This window comes from Ovis aries, chromosome 13 (assembly GCF_016772045.2).
Source record: "Ovis aries strain OAR_USU_Benz2616 breed Rambouillet chromosome 13, ARS-UI_Ramb_v3.0, whole genome shotgun sequence".
NCBI lineage: Eukaryota > Metazoa > Chordata > Mammalia > Artiodactyla > Bovidae > Ovis > Ovis aries.
The window spans coordinates 78,130,879-78,149,296 of NC_056066.1; the positions used below are offsets into that span (position 1 = coordinate 78,130,879).

Genomic DNA, 18,418 nt, shown 5'->3' on the forward strand with positions numbered 1-18,418 from the left:
GATGCTAACTTTGAATCCCAATTACGTTACCCCATAAAAAAAAGCATTCCATTCTTCTCAGTGTACCTGTTACCATTACAAAAAACTGTACTCAATTATGATATTTTGAATTTCATCCAAAAGTTGTGGAAATTTTGTTTTCTCGTTAAATAAACACACACATAATTTCTTTGATTTTGCCTCTTGGCCAATAAAGCTTAAACAGTTGGGGATTCTCTGGCTGAAGAATGGTTAGGATTCTGCCCTCACTGCTGAGGGCCTGGGTACAACCCAAGATCTCACAAGCCAGATGGAAAAAAAAAGCCTAAATGTTTACTAATTTGAACCCACTGTAGAAAAAGTTCCCCAACCCCTGCTTTTGGAAGTCAAATTGAACACCAAAGCATCTAAGACATTCAATTCTAATCCTGAATAAATTATATGCTGAGGAAGAAGAGCACAGCTTCTTAAATATTAACGCACACTTCTTTTTATTATATTAAAATCAGGCAATGGTCTGACAATAAAAAGACTGCTTATGGAATACTGTTATGTTAAACTTTACTTACAGGATGTTAAACCCTTAGAACTAAGGTTTCCTCCAGAAAAAGATTAATGGAAACATCAATTGCTTTTCAGACTTGATAGTTGCTGCTTCAAAAGGTGGTTTTACACAGACACTGAAAAAAAAAAAAAAAACCCTTGGAGCACAATGAATTGATTTTATTTCGGTAGGCATCCACATCTCAGCATTTAGTGGTCCTGAACAGAAAAGTGGAAAAATGCAGCGATTCGCCAGGAATTTCGGGGGTCTGCCGTGCACACCGAGGTCTTTCGTGACCCCTGCTGAGGGCCGGGAGAAGCAGCAGCACCCAAACCAAAGTATGCACCGGATTCAAGGCTCTTTTCGCTCCAGTTGTCAGCTTCCGAACCAGACCCGAGTGGACTCAAAGGATGGCCCAGTGAGAGCCCTGTGTAAAGCTTCTTCCATGTTAGAAAGCCAAAGCCTCTACAGGAAAAGGACAATTCATTCCGAGGGGTCGTGTGTGCTTCCAAGTGGCCTTCCTCCAAGTTTAACCACCAAGGAGGCCGCGAGCTGGCAGGCCTGAGTAACCCTGGTGACTGTTCTTTTCACCTTATCGAAACCTGAGCTAAAGAAACGCATCAGCTGACGATGACAGCAGAGGGTGGCAAGGCTGAGAACCCAATATTCGTTTCCCAGGCTGGTGGAGAGTAAATTGTGGTTCCAAGACTAAATGAGGGGAGGTCAGAGACTCTTTCCAACCTTACCTGATGGCTTCCGGCCAAAGCAAGGAAGCGTCATGGGAAGTGTTGGGTGTTGGTGGTGCAGAAAGGGACTTGAGGAGGAGGAAGGAAAAAGCAGCACCCCTCGATTTAGGTGGGGGGAGAAGATACGGGGAAAGCCCTGAATTCCTCACCAAAGGCCAATTTCAGAGGGGAGCAGAGGGGTTACAATCTATGCCTCGGCCAAGGGCGGCAGTGGAGGGTGGGGGGGGGGGGGAGGAGGATTGATGGCTTGGAAGAGGGGCGTCACTTAAGACTTAGAGAGAGACCAGGGATGCGGACAGAGCAGCCCACACGCCAGCAGTGTCCCCCAGGCTGTGACCTGAAACCTTCACGCCTACTCTAACAAGCCACGCCTAGCTGGAGGGCTGTTGCAGGGAGTGGGGAGGGGGGAAGGCAGAGACCCCAGGCCGTGGAATCAGCAGCAAGGTGGCTGTGTGATGTGTCTTTTCACAGTTGAGTTAGACGTGCCCCACCGGTTAGGATGGGAATCAATTTAAATATCACTTTCTTGATCCCAGAAGTTCAACTATGTGGACAGTGGTTACACTTGACAGGATGATTTGTTATAGCACAACTTATATATTTCAAATGGACAAAAAATTAGTATCATTTACAGTATCTTAAGATAAACTGCCTTTGAATGGGAGCTTTCTTTCCAGTACTTTGAGGTCTACAAGACGAATCTAGAAAATTTACTACTGTGGAAAATGAAGACTGCTTAAATCGAATGGGGGCAGGGGAGGACCTGTGGTTTTTCTTTTTGATTAATTGCTGTAACACTGTCCTTCAGGCGGCTGAGGAAGTTTCATATTTTCTTTAGACATCATTAGGCGCCGAAGCTCTTGCAGGACAACTTTGATGCTATACGAATTCTGCCATTTTGCTAGCACTGATATGGCTCTTGGGTCCACCTATAGAAAGGCAAAGATAAAACAAATTACTGTCAGGCTCTCAAACAAAAGGAAAGCTGTGTGCTGGAGCTAAGCTACAGCAGAAAAGTGAGTGAGAAGCATTTTTCAGGTGGAACATGCTGGTCACCCAGCAGGACTGACACGCGGAATGCCCACGGGGTTCCCTCCCTCCCGCTGGTCTGCTTTGCCCTTGTTTGGGAACCCTCATGGCCTGGAAGGAGGGAATTAAGGGCAAGTAAAAGCCGCCTTTACAGATGAGGCACCAACGCCTGGTGAGGCTCAGCTGGCTGTGAAACGACGGCCCCGCCTGCTGGGCGAGCTGCGGCCACCGCCCAGGGCCTGTCCTCCCCACTCTGTGCCCAGGTGGCGGGCGATGCTCAGGGCCTGTGCTACCCACTCTGTGCCCAGGTGGCGAGCGATGCTCAGGGCCTCTCCTCCCCACTGTGCCCAGGTGGCAGGTGATGTTCAGGGCCTGTCCTGCCCACTCTGCACCCAGGTGGTGGCCACCGCTCAGGGCAGTAGGGAGAGTGAGGCAACAGCAGACCAGAGCCTGTCCGAGCCACCCCCCTCAAGTCAGTGCAGTGCCCCCCTGGAGAAACGCCTCCAAGCAGGAACTTCTCCTGGGTTTAGGACATCAGGTGGGCCTCAGAGGCTCGAGCGCCTTTGGCGCGCGGCACGGGGCCGTCGGCTGCCCCTGCTCTGCTTTTACAGCGTTTACTGTGGTGTCACCACCAGCACCTGCTTACGGCAGATGAGACTGGTCTCCATTCACGGCAGTGAAAACAGTGGCAAAAATAAGAAAGCAAGGCCATTACAAGGAGAAAGTATTATATGTCCATGGTGCAGAAATAAGGCCCGTGGGGAGAAGCGTGGCGTTGGGGCGGTCTTTTCCCTCTCTGCCTCCATTTCCTTGCCTCTACCTCTTGGGGGTGTAGCAGGAAGGCTGAAGGAGCGCTCCTCTCAAAGTGACCGGCACAGGCTGAGTGATAACAGCCCAGAGCCAACGCCATACAAGTTGTGCTGAAACACAACTGGGAAACAGGCCCTCCCTCCAAAACAGCACGTGTGTGTCCTGCGGTACATGTCATCATCCAGTAACCAAGGAACAAATGCAATCAGGCCCCAAGTGCCCCTGACATTCGAGCACAAAGAATCTGGGGGACCCCCAGGGGACAAGGAGGGGCAGCAGAAACAACTTACCACTCCATTAGAACTATTAACTCCATTCATATTAATTTTTGTTACAAATCTTACAAAGGGGGGTGCTTCTGGGTATTTAGGTCCACATTCTATTTTAAGGCTGTATATTCGGTTTTCATAAATTGTCTGGAAAAAAAATAGAAGGCATAGCCATGTCAGGCAATTACAAAGAATTAAAAAACTGCACAACTTCTGAAACCCCATTTATTCCCCATGCAGAGCTGGTGTGTCTGCTGCCACCATTCAGAGTCTACTCGCTGTTTGCTAAGTTAGTCGTAATCAGTCCCTGCACCAGCGCCTATGCATCCTGGCTTTGGGGGAATATAAAGAAGCCAGGAAATTTAAGCCAGTGTCACTGAAGTCTTAGGGTGGCATCATTAGGCCCAATCAGATGGACTTGGCTTTTCTGTTCATTTGTCTACACTCTGGAAAATGACGTGTAAGAGGCATCCTTCATTCTGGGAAGTCACACTGATGTCTACTCATGCTGGGATCATCAGCCAAGGCACTAGATACCATCATGTACAGAGTAAAGAACAAGCAACTCTAGAGGACTTTGAACTCAAGCACAAGATCAGGGTGGGCACAGACACAGGGTTGCCTTCCACTCCTCACCACCGGGGCCGCGCTCTGGGAAGGGATCTCAGCCACAGGCACTCCGTCCCTGCTGCCTTTAGGACCACCCGGCATCGAGGAGGTGTGTGGGGGGAGGGGGCCGAGGACGCCAGACCTGCCCAGGAGAAACGGTCCTTCTCCGAGCGCCAACCGAGCCTCCACTAAGAAACACCGAGTCCCGCCTCATGCCCGGGGATGGCTCCCTTGTCACTTCTGCCCGGTGAGCAGTGGAGTGCGCCGCCTTCTCCAGGCGGTTCCTTCTGCCTAAAGTGCTGAACCCCCACTCGGACCACCTCATAGCCTTCGAGACCCAGTTCAAGCAGCATGTTAATCAGAAGGCTGTGCACGGTTTTCTCACGTGAAGCTGCGTTATCATCATCTGCGTATCTGAAGACCACACCAAACCGCGGCTGACACCTCCCGGTCAGACTGGCCCCCTTTGCAGGGAGACCGGCCTCCTCCGGGGCCCTCACCCGCGCCCTGTGCCCTCTGCACCCCGTGCTGCACAAGAAACGGCCGTGTGAACAGTGACATCTAGCGGCCTTTGGGGGGAGCACATTAAGAAGGATGATTAAAAGGCTTGAAAACATTCCGTCTAAAATAGTGGCCTGTCCCTAGCTTAAAAACTGGAACATATATTTTAAGATCCAGAATGCATAATAGTCCCATACCACATCCACTTCACAGGGACCCCAAGCTGTAACAAAAGCTCAACTCAGGATTTCCCCCCACCTGCCTTCTTCCCTGGTAAGCAGGAGCACCATCCGGCAGTTAGAGCAAACTGGCAGCCAGCCATGACTCCCTTTTCCCTCACTCCTCATCCCAGGCATCAGAAGGGATGCACACTCACCCAACCTTCCTCTACTGTGCGCCTCCTCCAGATGACCCCAGGCCTCTGCCTTCTCTCGCGCCCCTAGCACCTGCTCCCCAGACAGCCCTGGAAACTGTGCCTGTGGCCTCACCCCTCCAGTGGCTTCCTGGAGACCCGAGAAAGGGGGGCCCGGTTCCTGGACTGGACCCCATGCGGCCCTGCCCTCCTCTCCGTTGCTTCTCCTTCCTCATCCCGCCCCTCCGGCCTCCTCGTCACACTCTTCAGACACACTGAGTCCTCTCCTTGGGGTGCTCATACCAGCTGCTGCTCTGAGCCTCGCAGCTCAGCTCCCATGCATCTTCCCCTCAGAGTTCTCGGGACCCCTCATTTGAAGACTGACGCCCAGTCACCCGCCAGACACCCCTCACTAATCTCGGAACAAGGCGGGCAGGGGCCTCAACCGAACTGGTACTCATCTGTTTATTGAATGAATGAACATTGCAACTTTTCTGTAAATCTGGAAGTAGTATACAATGAATGTTTGCTTATTTATCTATTTATATTGCAATACAGTTGACAGTATTAGTTCCTGGTATACAACAGTGACTCAGTATTTTTGCAGATGATACTCCATTTAAAGTTATTATAAACTATTGGCTACATCCCCTGTGCTAATCAATATACTCTTGTAGCTATTTATTTTCATTCATGGTAGTGTCTCTCTCAATCCCCCATCCCTCTTTGCCCCTCCTCCCTTCTCTCCCCCTACTGGTAACACCAGTCTGTTCTCTGTATCTGTCTATTTCTGTTCTACATTCATTTATTTTTTAGATTCCAGGTAAAAGTGGTAACATACAGTATTTGCCTCTAACTTATTTCACTAAGCATAACCCCCCCTGGGTCCATCCACATAGATGGAAATGGCAAAACTTCAATCTTTTAAAAGTGTTTTTAAGACATATGAGACATGAGAAAGTGAAAAAGGTACTGGCTGCAAAAATATGCAAAGCACAGCACAAAATCTCAATTAGCATAAAGAAGATGACGTCAGGAGCACTGGTCAACCACTGCTCAGCTCGGATGCTAGTTACATGGCAGGTGCGCTCAGCGTGCAAGGGGCACGTGCTGTCAGAATAAAGGCTGGGCCTCTCAACGGGAGACGGGGTGCAGCCCGAGAGGACCCCCATGACAGAGGCCACGGACAGGCAGCAATGTACAGGAGGCGTGGGAGAAGACACGTCAAACCACTGCTCACGGTCAATCTGGGGATGATTAACCCCAGATTTCTGCTAGGGGATTTGAAAATCAGGGAAAAGTTTGGGAAAAAAGACACCACACTAGGTATTTTAACAAAGAATTTAATATAGGAAATCGGTTAAACCTATTACTGGACTGAAGAAAGTTTTGAAAGAGGAACCTGAACAAACACAGAGGTAATGACCGCAGGGAGCAGATACTACCTTTGTGTTAGTTTAGGATTATTGCCTTTTGCCCCCATGAAGGCTGGGGGACAAAGGAAGAAAGCTGTAGCTGATCAGATCCAGAGGCTCTGAGGAAGAGGGTTCCAGAGCTGAACCCAGGTCTCTGAGGAGGGGCTGCTGTGAGGCTGATGCTGGGGGTGCCCCCAAAAGTTGGAGGAACCCCCAAAAGCTGGAGGCCGGGACCCAGTGCTGAGGCCAGGATGAAGGGCAATCACCAGAGTGGCGCAGACAGAGCAGAGGCAAGCAGGAAGGAACAAGGCTTCCTCTCTGCCTCTCAGGCTCTCTGCTGCATCCTCCCCTGGCGCCCGACAGGAAGCCGGCTGACAGAGGAAACATGCAGCTCACAGATGCCAGCGCCAGGATCCAGAGCTGAGCAGGGACGGTGGGCTTGGAGCTCACTACCCAGCACCTGCCCGGCCCACTCCGGACCAGGCAAGACAGACTTCCTCTGCACAAAAACTCTGTTCCTGTCAGTCAGGGCATCTACACGAGCCACAGGCCCTCGGGCGGCAGCGCTAATTGTTCGTTTCTTGACTTCAATCACAGTGCCACCTGAATGCCGCGCAGCTGAAGGCAATCACAGTGCCACCTGAATACCGTGCAGCTGAAGACTTAAGTTGCTGAGCCGACTGCACAATCGCAATAAAAAATAAAAAGGCAAAAGGAGGCCCTCTTTCCTTCCCCTTTGCTTTCTGTTCCCATCAGGGTCACTCTGGCCCGAGGCCCCGTCTTGGCAGTGAGAGCTGTCTCTGGGCTAAGCCCCTGGCCTTTCGGGGCTCCTCCAACCAGCTCTGTGGGCCCCACAGGGACCAACAGCAGAGGGTGCCTGTCTTCCAAGTGATAGGTTTCAGTGGTCCTAGCGTCCCCTGACTCAGCCTTCCAGACCCAGGCCGTAGTTATTTTTTAGTGTTATCTGTGTTCCCCTGCTGCTGCTGCTAAGTCGCTTCAGTTGTGTCCGACCCTGTGCGACCCCACAGATGGCGGCCCACCAGGTTCCCCGTCCCTGGGATTCTCCAGGCAAGAACACTGGAGTGGGTTGCCATTTCCTTCTCCAATGCATGAAAGTGAAAAGTGAAAGTGAAGTCGCTCAGTGGTGTCCAACTCCTAGCGACCCCATGGACTGCAGCCCACCAGGCTCCTCCGCCCATGGATTTTCTAGGCAAGAATACTGGAGTGGGCTGCCATTGCCTTCTCCGTGTATTCCCCTAGTAGGCTTTTTTTCAGCCCAACACCTATTTGATCAACTTTCTATATTAAATTATCTCTGTTGAAATAATACTTAGCACGGTTTCTCTTTTCCTGACTGACACAAAGAATTAAATGGTACAAAGTGAACTGCTTAATCTGTATTGTCTGAAAACCTTTATGAGAATACACTCATGTACCAGACATGTAACCGAAAGCTTTTAAGAAGGAGACAGGTATACTGATATGGAAAGATGTCCACCGTCTGTTAAGGTAAAAAAAAAAAAAAAGCTGCAAAACATTAAGCACAGCAAGGTCTCATTTTTATTAAAATGGTTATGTATTTAGGTTTGCGTACCCACAGTAAATGCCAGGAGAAACACACCACACGCCACGTGACCAGTGTTTATTCTGTGGAGTGCGTAATGAAGCGGGGAATGGATCACTTCACACACTCCTGTAATTCTGTTTGTTCCTAAGTGTGCACAGAATACTTTTAGATAAGTATGTGTATAAACACACAGCTAGGCTCTAACCCAGCCATAAAAGCATCATCATGGAGAACTCCAGAGGTGTGACAGTGCTGTTCAGCCAGGGCGACCCCCGTCCCTGTCCCGCCCCCGAAGTGGCGGGAAGCAGGCTGCACCTGGAGGCCTTTACAACTGCTGCAGCCCCGGGGGTGCTGCTCAACACCTGCCTAGTGACAGGACAGCTCCAAAGCTAACAGCCACCCAGCCCAAGATGCCAGCAGTGCCAAGGCTGAGAAACTCTGCTCCAGAACCCGGCTGCCATTACCACCCCACGGCCAAAGCACAGATCCTCTATATGGAATGCTGTGGACAGACATGTTTGCCGAATTTTGCAAGGGCACTTGGACAGGAAGCTTTGCTTTTAGGTTTGGAAAATTTGCTTTACAAAAAGAAAAAATATATATACACATCTATTTTCAAATAGCTAACATACTCATATGATTAAAGCACACTCAAAGAGTACAAAAAGGTATTAGGAATAAGTCTCCCTGCCCGCAGCCCTAGCGAGTGATTCCTTTTGAAGAACACAACCACCGACATCAGCTTCTTCTATGTTTTCCGAAGTGTTCTCAGCACACAGAAGCACAAGCGTGTCCACCTCCTCCTCCGCCCTCATCCAGCCCGACCCCAAGTGACAGCACGTTCTGCATACTGCCTTTGTACCTTTTTCCCACTTAAGTATCACGGAGATCACTCCATTTCAGCACACATAAATCTGTCTCATTCCTTTGAAAAGCTAAACAGTACATTCTATGGTCTACTGAAAGACACTGAGGTGGTATCCAGTATTTTGCTAGTACTGAAAATAATGCACAAGGTAATTTTGTACATACAGGATTGGGGGCAGCACATTCAAGAGGAGAGGGGCAGATTCCTAGTAGAACTGCTGCATCATTTTGGCACACGCTTTTTAAATACTAGTGGAGGATTCTGTTGAGTAACACAGCAAAAATACAACAGGGAGAGGAGCTCCTCAGGCTCTATTTAGAAGCTTTAATAATGAGGCTGGCTCTTCAGTTGCACAGCATATACCTTATATGTTAACCACAAAATAGACTGGTCACAGGAAGCACCTAGAAGCAGGCAGTTCCTTTTATGTCTTTGCTTTTAACCTTAGGGAACAGAAACTGTAAGAGTAAAAAGGCCCAATACTAAGAACTGGTAAAGATGGAGGGAAACGCATACCCCGTGCACTCCTGGCAGGAGGGTAAAATGGTGCAGCTACTCTGGGAGACAGTTCGGCAGTTGCTTGAAATGCTAAACAAAGTTGTCATATGATCTAACAATTCCACTCCTATGTATACACTTAAGAGAAGTGAAAACATCTGTCCCCATAAAAGCCTATACACAAATATTCATAGCAGTATTATTCCTAGTAGGAAAAAGTGAAAAAAATTCAAATGTCCATCAATTAATGGATAAACAAAACTTGGTATATCCACTAAAAAAGAATATTATTCAGCCATAAAAAGGAAAAAACTACTGGTAAGTGGTATAACATGGATGAACCTGGAAAACACCATGATACGTAAAAGCCAGTCATTAAGGCCACATATTGATCCCAGTCACATGAAACGCCAGAATCGGCAAACTCATAGACAGAAAATCAGATTGTCAAGGGCGAGGAACGCGAGGGTAGAGGGCAGAACGGGAGTGCCTGCCGATGGGCATGGCGTTTCTCTCTTGGGTAGTGAACATGCCCTCAAGTTAACGACAGCTGCACAATGCTGAACATGATTTAAAAAACCCACTGAACTGAACACTTTAAAAGTATATTCTATGGAAGCGAATTCTCCATTGTGAATTATGTCTCAATTAAAAACAAAAAAAAAGATGTGAAGGGTATACGGGAAGTACCTTGCAGACTGCAGCTGCTCACTAACAGCTTCCTTTGGAAAGGTCAGTTGAAATTCAGGGTAATCTACAGTGTCTCAGATGGAGCAGGATATCTTTAACAGAGCTGAGTGCTCATTTTATCTGTTCACGTGTTCGTGTAAGTATATAACTCAGTGGTACCACTGAGCGTATTCACTCAACACACTCAATCATGGAATAATTTAGTGTATTCACTGTGGCACACTGGTTCATCCTTACCACGTTAAAGTCTGAAAATCGGTCTGTTGATTAACAAATCTATTGAACAACTACCTCATTCTGAGTCATTTCTAGGTGTTCCGGAGAGTAAAGAGGAGGGAAGAATAGTTTTCATCTTCAAAAAACCTAAACCATTCTTAAGAAGAGAAGAAACGCAGTGAAGGAAACCATCACTATACAAAGGGCTTGCAGAGACAGCAAGAGATGATCTGTGTGAAGACAAAAAAGCCTTCTGCATCAGGTTTTCCCTAGTACTTAGGAGATTCAGAAAATCCTGATTTTCACAGATTAAAAAAAAAACAGATCAAAAAATGAGTAAAAGCAGACTGCACATTTTTCAACCACCCTCACCCCCCGTAAACAAAACTACAGGGTCAAAAAAAAAAAGACTCAGAAAAGTAAGTGGCAAAGCCAGTCATTCACCCTGAGCATCAATCTAAGATGAACAACAGATTGTCCTGCAGTGAGCGGGCCCCACACTCTTTCCTTCTCAGCCAGGGCCACATCCACCTGTCTTTCTACCTCCCAGAACTAGTGCAGAGCCTTGCACGAGATGAACAGAATGACTGACTATCCTCAAGCACAAGCAGACACAGGAAAGGGCCTGCTACGCTTAAAATCTCCTACAGCTCGTCTGAAACGAGTGTCACATTACTGGAATCTATCTCTTTACTCCCACATCAAATTATTACTTAACACTAGAAAACTTTATAATGGGAACAGCTGAAAACTCAAAATGTAAATAGGAAGGAAACAATACAGGCTACTAGTTAGGAATACAAGCTCTGGGTGAGACCCGGTTTGGGAATTATCAGCTAAGTAACTGTGCAGACTTCTCCAAGTTGGCTTCTGTACAGTGGAATGCAACTACCCAACAAGAGCGTCCTAACAGCGGGCTCTTGGGAGAATTAAATGATGTTTCTGGGGAGTTGACTACATGCCATAAAAAAAGGTTAGCTGGCATTACGAAGACTGGGAACTCTTGCTAATTACGCAGCTTAAGAGAGGTCACATTCCTCGTCCCCACTGTCTCTGTCTTCTTTGCAAAGGTCTCTGGGCTCAACAGTGCCTGGAACAGACCAGAGCAGACCACGCAGGCAATGACCCTTTGCTGAGTGGCCCAACGAACCGGGACACAGACACGTGACAGGACTGGGACACGATGAATAAAACCCACAACCCAGAAGACTTTCCACAGCCCATCTAGACCCTGCCTTCAGGAATGCCGGCTCTATCTGGAGCCTTGTTATTTGTAAGGCCAAGAATCTGTTCTAAACTACACCTAAAGGTACAATTACCTCAAACCTCACTGTTTGCATTGTCATGTAAATCACACTATGAGTCTGAACAGGTTTTTGCTTACCATTTAGAGGGATTAAACAGCATCAGAGGAGGTTCAAATATATAAACTGAAACTGGTCAGAAAAGAATAGCCACATTTCAGAAAATACACCATTGGTGAGCTTTTCCCGTGACAAGGCTAACAGTTTTTAAAAGGAGGCACAGTGAATGTAAGACATTGACATTTATAGCCGTAGCTCGACGCTTACTCTTGGAGGCCCAATTATCATCCCTGTCCATCTTGTAAGTGTCATGTCTTCGTCATCTTCTAGACCCCAGCTAACTGTGCCATCTCCTACTCCTTTCTGGCCTTCTTCGAGTTCTTCCAACAGTCGGAAATTGCGAGGGACTTTTACTCCTAAAATAAATGGAAAGAGATTCAAGATACTAGCAACTCCAGGGGAACTTGCAAGCCTAGAGCTGGTCGCTCATCACCACTACCTGGCGGTAGAGATGCTCACATGCAGGACCTGCGGGAGCCGCTGCGCCTCGAGCTTGCCTCGAGCTTGCCGCTTACGGAGCTCTCGGTGCTGACGGCACAAGAGGGGGGCACGGGGTTCCTTACCGGTGCAGTGACGACTAAACCATGGCTCGGTGACGGAACCTAGAAAGCGCCCCGCCCCCGCCCCTGGAGCGCTGACAGACTTCACAAAGGCTGTACGAGTCCAAACGTTCATTTGGGCCCCTGAGTTTGACATGAAAACCATAAATAAATGTTGATACAAGCGCCTTGGAAGAACAGAGGCTATTTCTTTTGTTTTACTCTTGTTCTACATCTCTAAGGGTGTGCTCCTTTGCTGGAATGACTCTTAAAACTACCTTAGAGGGAACAGCTGCCCTACTCCGGGCCCGTAACAACAGTGTCCCCTTCATCAACTTAAGAGTCAAGTGAAGGCAACGGATGAAAATTTTCAAATATTTAAGTCACAGTTTCTCTCTCATGAAAAAGCTAAAGGAGGGTAGCCAGTTCTCTGCTTTACCTGTTTCTAGAATCCCCCAAGCCTGGGCAAGCAGCTCAGGGAAGCAGGCACACAGGCACCTGTCCAGGTTCACACCACTGGGCCCAAGTTCAGGCTGAGGCGCGCACTGCTGCAGGGTGTCTTCCAGAACAGAGCCTAGGTGCTGGGGCCAGGTGGGCGTGCTCCTCTCCCAACCAGGCCTGCCCACCTGCCCCCCACCTCCCCTGGGACTCAGACTATTTCCTTTGGGAAAAACTCGGGATCCAGGCAAGTTACTAGCTTTCTTTACTGAGCCCCCAAGGCCAGACTCTCACAGCCAAGCAGCACTTCACGGATGATTGTGAAGAAAGACCCACTTGGAAGGACTCAAAGCTGTGGGAGGTGTTTCCAGTATATTTTAGTATTTTCCAAAGTGCAGAACCCACTACTATTAATTCGACTGGAATAAATATCTGAGGACATCAGATACTTTTCCAGGCACCAGGAAATAAGCTGTGAACAACACAAAAATGCCTGCCCTCACGGAGCTTACATTCTAGAAGGAAATACATGCAAATTGTTAATATGACAGATGGTGGTGTTCTGGAGCAGAGAGTACTGATGGGAGAAGTTACAATTTTAAATAGGGAGTAGGATTTATTGATAGCTGAAAGGAGAGTCTTCCAGGCAGGGGAAAAGGTCCTGAAGCACAACCTTGCCCAGAGTGTCAAAGAACAGCAAAGATACCAGTTTAGCTAAAACCAAGTCAGTGAGATGGAAGATTAGTAGGAAATCAGGGGCTTCAACTGTGAAAAAAAAACACTGGAGTTGTGAGCAGAGGAGTGACAGGATCCAGCCTGCTTTTAACAGGATCCCTCTGGCTGCTGTATGAAGAACACAGAGAAGGGAGCTAGGGCAGGAGCAGGAGGCTCTGGCAATAATTCCAGCAGAAGCTCGCAGGGGATGGCAGTGAAGGTGGTGAGAAGCTTTGCTATTTCAGAGGCCTGAGTGGTGAGATGTGCTGTCAGGCTGCCTGCGAAGTGTGACAGGAAGAAGAGTCCATGGCCCCCCAGCTTTTTGAAGATGGTACATGAGTGAACACTTCACTGTACAGTCATGCATTTATTTTTGAGAATAGCCTATTTAGGGCACGTAACATTATACTAATTTTTCACTTATGATAATGATAAAATTTTCCTTTTAAGAACATAAGCAAAAGAGTCAGCTGACTGAAGAAAAATATTAAACAGCACAGATGGTACTTGAAACTTAACAGAAAAGTCCTGAAAGCATTCTTGAATGGTCCATTTGGAAAACACTAGCATTTTTCACCCACAGACTAGCCAACTGGATTATTCAGCTACAGTGAATAATTAAGTCTCCTCCAGCACACACAAAACTAAGGGAGGTTTTTGATATTATAAGCAAGAAGCCAGACAATAGAATGCCTCTTGTTTAGAAAGAGTGAAATCGTTAACAATCCTAATTTGGCTCAGGGAGAAAACTCACTGCGAGTTGCCACCGCTATTACACTGGCTGGTATATAACCCTCTCCAATAAAAACGAATATTCCAACAGCACGGAGTTGCACTGACAGGGAGACTGATGAATATCTGAGGTAGCTGTTCACAGATGGGGTGATGGGCTGACTTGTGTCCCCTCAAATTCATACACTGAGCCCTAGCTCCTGGCATCTCAGAATGTGCCCATGTCTGCAAACAGCCTTCCAGAAGGTGATTAAGTGGAAATGAGGCCATGAGGGTGGGCCCTCCTTCAGTCTGCCTGGTGTCCTTCTAAGAGGAAGCCCAGGTGCCCAACAGGCACGCACACCTGTACGGGGTAAAGACCACACGAGGACCCAGTGAGAAAGCGACCACCTGGAAGCCAAGGAAGTCGAACCTGCTGACACCCTGATCTTGGACTTCCAGCCTCCAGAATTCTGAATTTCCATTATTTTAGCAACGCAGTCTGTGGCACTCTGTTCTGGCAGCCCTCGCAAACTAACACAGATGCTAAGTGACATCTTAAGAAATTTGGAAAGGAAACTAAGATAGTGACAGGGGTTATCTCTGGGTGCAAGAATTATGGGTGACTCCAACCCCCTTTCTATATTTTATGATTAAAAAAAACCCAAAACCACGATTGTGGTATTTGATCAAGAAAACACTTAGGAACCATGTCAACCAAAGCGCATTTGCGATCTGCTTTGCTCGCACGCCTCCCCCAGGTGAGTCACATGGGTCACGCTCCCTCACCTTCTCCAAGCCTTTAGTTACAGGGCACCTGACTGAAGTGAGGACTGAGGATTTCCTGAGAGGGGGAGTCTCACCTAATGGTATTCCCTAAGAGACTAACTCTAAGTGGACTGTGTTTCTTAGTGTTACCAAAACCTGTTCAAGTACAATGATCAACAGCAAAGTCCAGTAGTTCCCATGGCTAAGCCCTTCATCACTGAATGAAGTTATACATGTGATCTCTATTTCAACTTACTCTCTTTGGCAAGATAAAAAATGGGCGGTTTTTTTTTGGTGGGGGGGAGCTGTGCCAGTTTGCAGGACCATAGAGACTGGAGCCAAGGAACGTCCCAGAAAGCACCAGGTCTTAACCACTGGAGCGGGAAGAAATTCCAGAAAAACTGTGCTATTTTTTGGTGTCAGATCTTTAAAGTCAGGTTGGATTAATTACTTTAGGTGTAACTGTTCCTCGTATAAACTTTAGCAAAGAATATCCTTATGGCTGTAAATGTTCCCTCTTCATCTAACAACCAGGTCTAATTAGGAAATCCTTTTTGTAAAACAAATTTTTTTGCTACACCACTCGGCATGTGGGATCCTAGTTCCCAACCAGGGACTGAACCTGAGCCCCCTGCGGGGGAAGCAGAGTCTTGACTGCTGGACCACCAAGGAGGGCCCCCTGATTAGGAAATCTTCATCCAAATATCACAAGCTCGTTGCTATTAGTTTCGAAGCAGGTAGTGAATTCAAGTTATATCTTTCTGATGCTTCATTTTTTTTTTAACGGGTTAAGTAGGGAAAAATATTATATCAGTAAAGAATCTTGTACTTCCAAGTACCTCCACTGGAGCAGACATTCAATTACTTAAAGCGTGCGAAGTCCACATACACAACTGAACAACAACAAAAAATGAGGCAGTTAAATTTATTTTAGGTTAGCATTTGGAACAGTAACTGAGCACCACAGAGGACAAAGTCAGCTTTTGTTGCTTCCAGACTGACATTATAGGATGATTCAGTTTGAGTCAATTATGAAACAGGCATTAAAACAGCTTAATAAATGACAAACTTTGGATTGGCCAGTATCTACCAGGCAGTCTAGAAATAGTCCAAGCAGGAGTTGGAATATACATATAAATATCAGAATAACTGTAATATATACTGATTAATTACAGTAAGCATTTATTCTATTTGAATTGCAGTTCTCAACTTTTTTGGTCTCAAGACCCTTTTATACTCTTAAAAATTACTGAAGATTTCAAAGAGCCGTTGTTTATGCGGGTTCTAGCTACTGTTATTTATCAAATTAGAGAATTAAACTGAGAAATTGTAAAAATATTTAACTCACTTAATAACTAACCACAACAAACCACTATGTGTTAAGATAAACAACGGACAACTATATTTTCCAAAGAGTAAAAATAAACTGGTTAGAAGAGTGGTATGGCTTTGCAACTTTCTTTAAAATGTCTGGCTCAAAACAATAGGAGTGTGGAGAACCGGAGAACACATGTCCCGTCTGAAGGGCACAGCCACTCCTTTGCTCTGGCCAAGCATCTGTGGTTCGCATTCTGTTTATGAGCTGCCATTCTGCAACATCTGAGGTCACCTAATTGTTCTCAAAAATCCCTTTGAGCCTTAACACCCAAGGTGTACCTCAGAGGATATTTTAACCCTCTAAGGGTAAGAATACGTAAAGACTGATAAAGGATGTATCTGGCATTGGGCAGTTATGTACTCAGTTAACCTTTATTTAGCTAAATCTTGAAGAATTTAAGTCCACAAAGTGGACAGCTTTTTAAGAGGGCTGTTACTTCTTAATCTTCCTTAAGCCATAAACGTATTTTCACTCGAAAACTGACTAAAAGCCTGGGGAAGAACAGCCAGCAGAAACCAGGAACTGAGAACACACACAAAGTATGCAGAGATTCACTCAGCTGCTTCTCATCTAAAGAGAAGCGGCTGATGAGTGCCTGGTTAGCTGGTATACTGAACTCCATAAGGCGGGAGAAGGGGATGACACAAGATGAGGTGGCTGGATGGCATCACTGACTCAATGGACGTGAGTCTGAGTGAACTCTGGGAGCTGGTGATGGACAGGGAGGCCTGGCGTGCTGCAGTTCATGGGGTCGCAAAGAGTTGGACATGAGTGAGCGACTGAACTGAACTGATCTAGTAAAGAACCATCTAGGGTTCCATGTTCTATGCGTCTAAAACTGAGCTCACTCCATGTTCACAAGCAAAATCCTCACATTTAGGACAGCAATTTTGAAAGTTGGCGAGGCTTTTTAACTGTTTCTCAACACTCCCCTACCCATAAACTGGTCAGTAATATATATGTACACACACTTTTCAGTACAATGATGACCAAACACTCACCCTATGCTAGACCTTACAAGGGCTATGAATGAAAGACAAAACAGGGGCCTCCCAATCAGAGCATGAAGTCTCACTACGGACACAAGACACACACACATGAAGTCCAATAAAACAAAGCTATTAGAACATACAAGAGAAATATAATCACAAGACAACGTTTCTTTAACCTTTGAGAAGGTCACAGACCCCTCGGAATATGACGAAGCCTAAAGAAGTGGGGCTGTGTTTCTAAGAGGGACTAGACTTTATCCTGAAGGTAATTAGTGGGGAGCTACAACAGGCTCTGAGCAGGGCAAGAGATAAGGCAAATCTCCGCGGTAATGTTCAGGATGTGCTGAAGGATTAGAGGTCAGGTTAGGATGTGTTACTCTGAACATCTCAGGATACAAAGGCAGAAGCATCTGCTTGGAGCAAATATTGGGACAACAGAACAGGTCATCAAACGACTTACAGGCTGAGGTAGGTGGGATGTTAAGAGATTTAAGGTAGCACATATTAATTTGTATGACTGTGGTGGTGGTTCTGATTTTTATAAAGAGATATTAAAACACTGGCCTTTACATGGTAGGCTTTAGATGAATATTTGTTGACAATTAAAAAAAAACTGAGTGAAAAATAAAAAGGTATGTACAATCCATTTTATAAAAGATAAACACAAAATCAACCCATGCATCCCTACATGTCTCCCCGACCCAGGGGTCGAGCCCATGTCTCCTGCGTCTCCTGCAGTGAAGGCGGGTTCTTTTCCTCGGGGCCGTCGGGGAAGCCCCTTACACGTGTATACTCACATAAATTATCTTTCGATGCCATGGAAGTGAAAAAAATGAAAGTGTTAGTCGCTCAGTCTTGTCCGACTCTTTGTGAACCCATGGACTGTAGCCTGCCAAGCTCCTCCATCCGTGGAATTCTCCAGGCAAGCATACTGGAGTAAGTTGCCACTTCCTACTCCACGGAATCTTCCCGCCCCAGGGATCGAGCCTGGGTCTCCGGCAATGGGGGCAGGTTCTTTACCCCCTGAGCCACCGAGGAAGCCGTGGAAGCAGAATCACAAGCGGAAGGGTATCTGGTTACCACTCTATTCTGAAAAGGCTGCTCAGAGTCATGGCGAAGTGGCCTCCCACAAGCAAGAATCAGAACCTAACTTCAGAGAAAACTCTACAATCTCTCAGCAGAGGACTAAGAGCACGGACCTAAGCTCAGGTCCACACTCTGCCACTTACTAGCAATCTAGTTGAGGGACCGTGCAAGTTACCTTGAACCTCAGCACAACAGGGGTGCCGATACTCCTTGCTTCTGCGGGAGGTGAGGAAGAATCAATGCGCTGAAACCTATAAAGCACTTGGTGTTATACCAGGCGCAGAGCCTGAGTCCCCTCCGCCGGCACACCATCACAGTGTAAAAACCCTCACTTG

The 18,418-nt window shown here is 46.9% G+C and overlaps 1 protein-coding gene across 8 annotated transcripts in view; it reads right to left on the reverse strand.

Annotated features, from left to right (window-relative positions):
- Positions 1-446: 446 nt before the first annotated feature.
- UBE2V1 (ubiquitin conjugating enzyme E2 V1) overlaps positions 447-18,418 on the reverse strand; it is a 29,015-nt gene continuing 11,043 nt past the window's right edge. For 6 of the 8 annotated variants that reach the window (XM_004014632.6, XM_042230266.2, XM_004014633.6 and 3 more), the window contains 3 exons: positions 11,665-11,813; positions 3,399-3,524; positions 447-2,198 (listed from right to left, as the gene is read on the reverse strand). In XM_004014632.6, coding sequence (XP_004014681.1) covers positions 2,052-2,198; positions 3,399-3,524; positions 11,665-11,813 — 422 coding nt within the window. In that variant the 3' untranslated portion in view covers positions 447-2,051. Of the gene's footprint in view, positions 2,199-3,398; positions 3,525-11,477; positions 11,607-11,664; positions 11,814-18,418 lie in introns of those variants that run through there. The other 2 variants (XM_042230267.2, XM_027977314.3) reach the window with 2 other exon arrangements.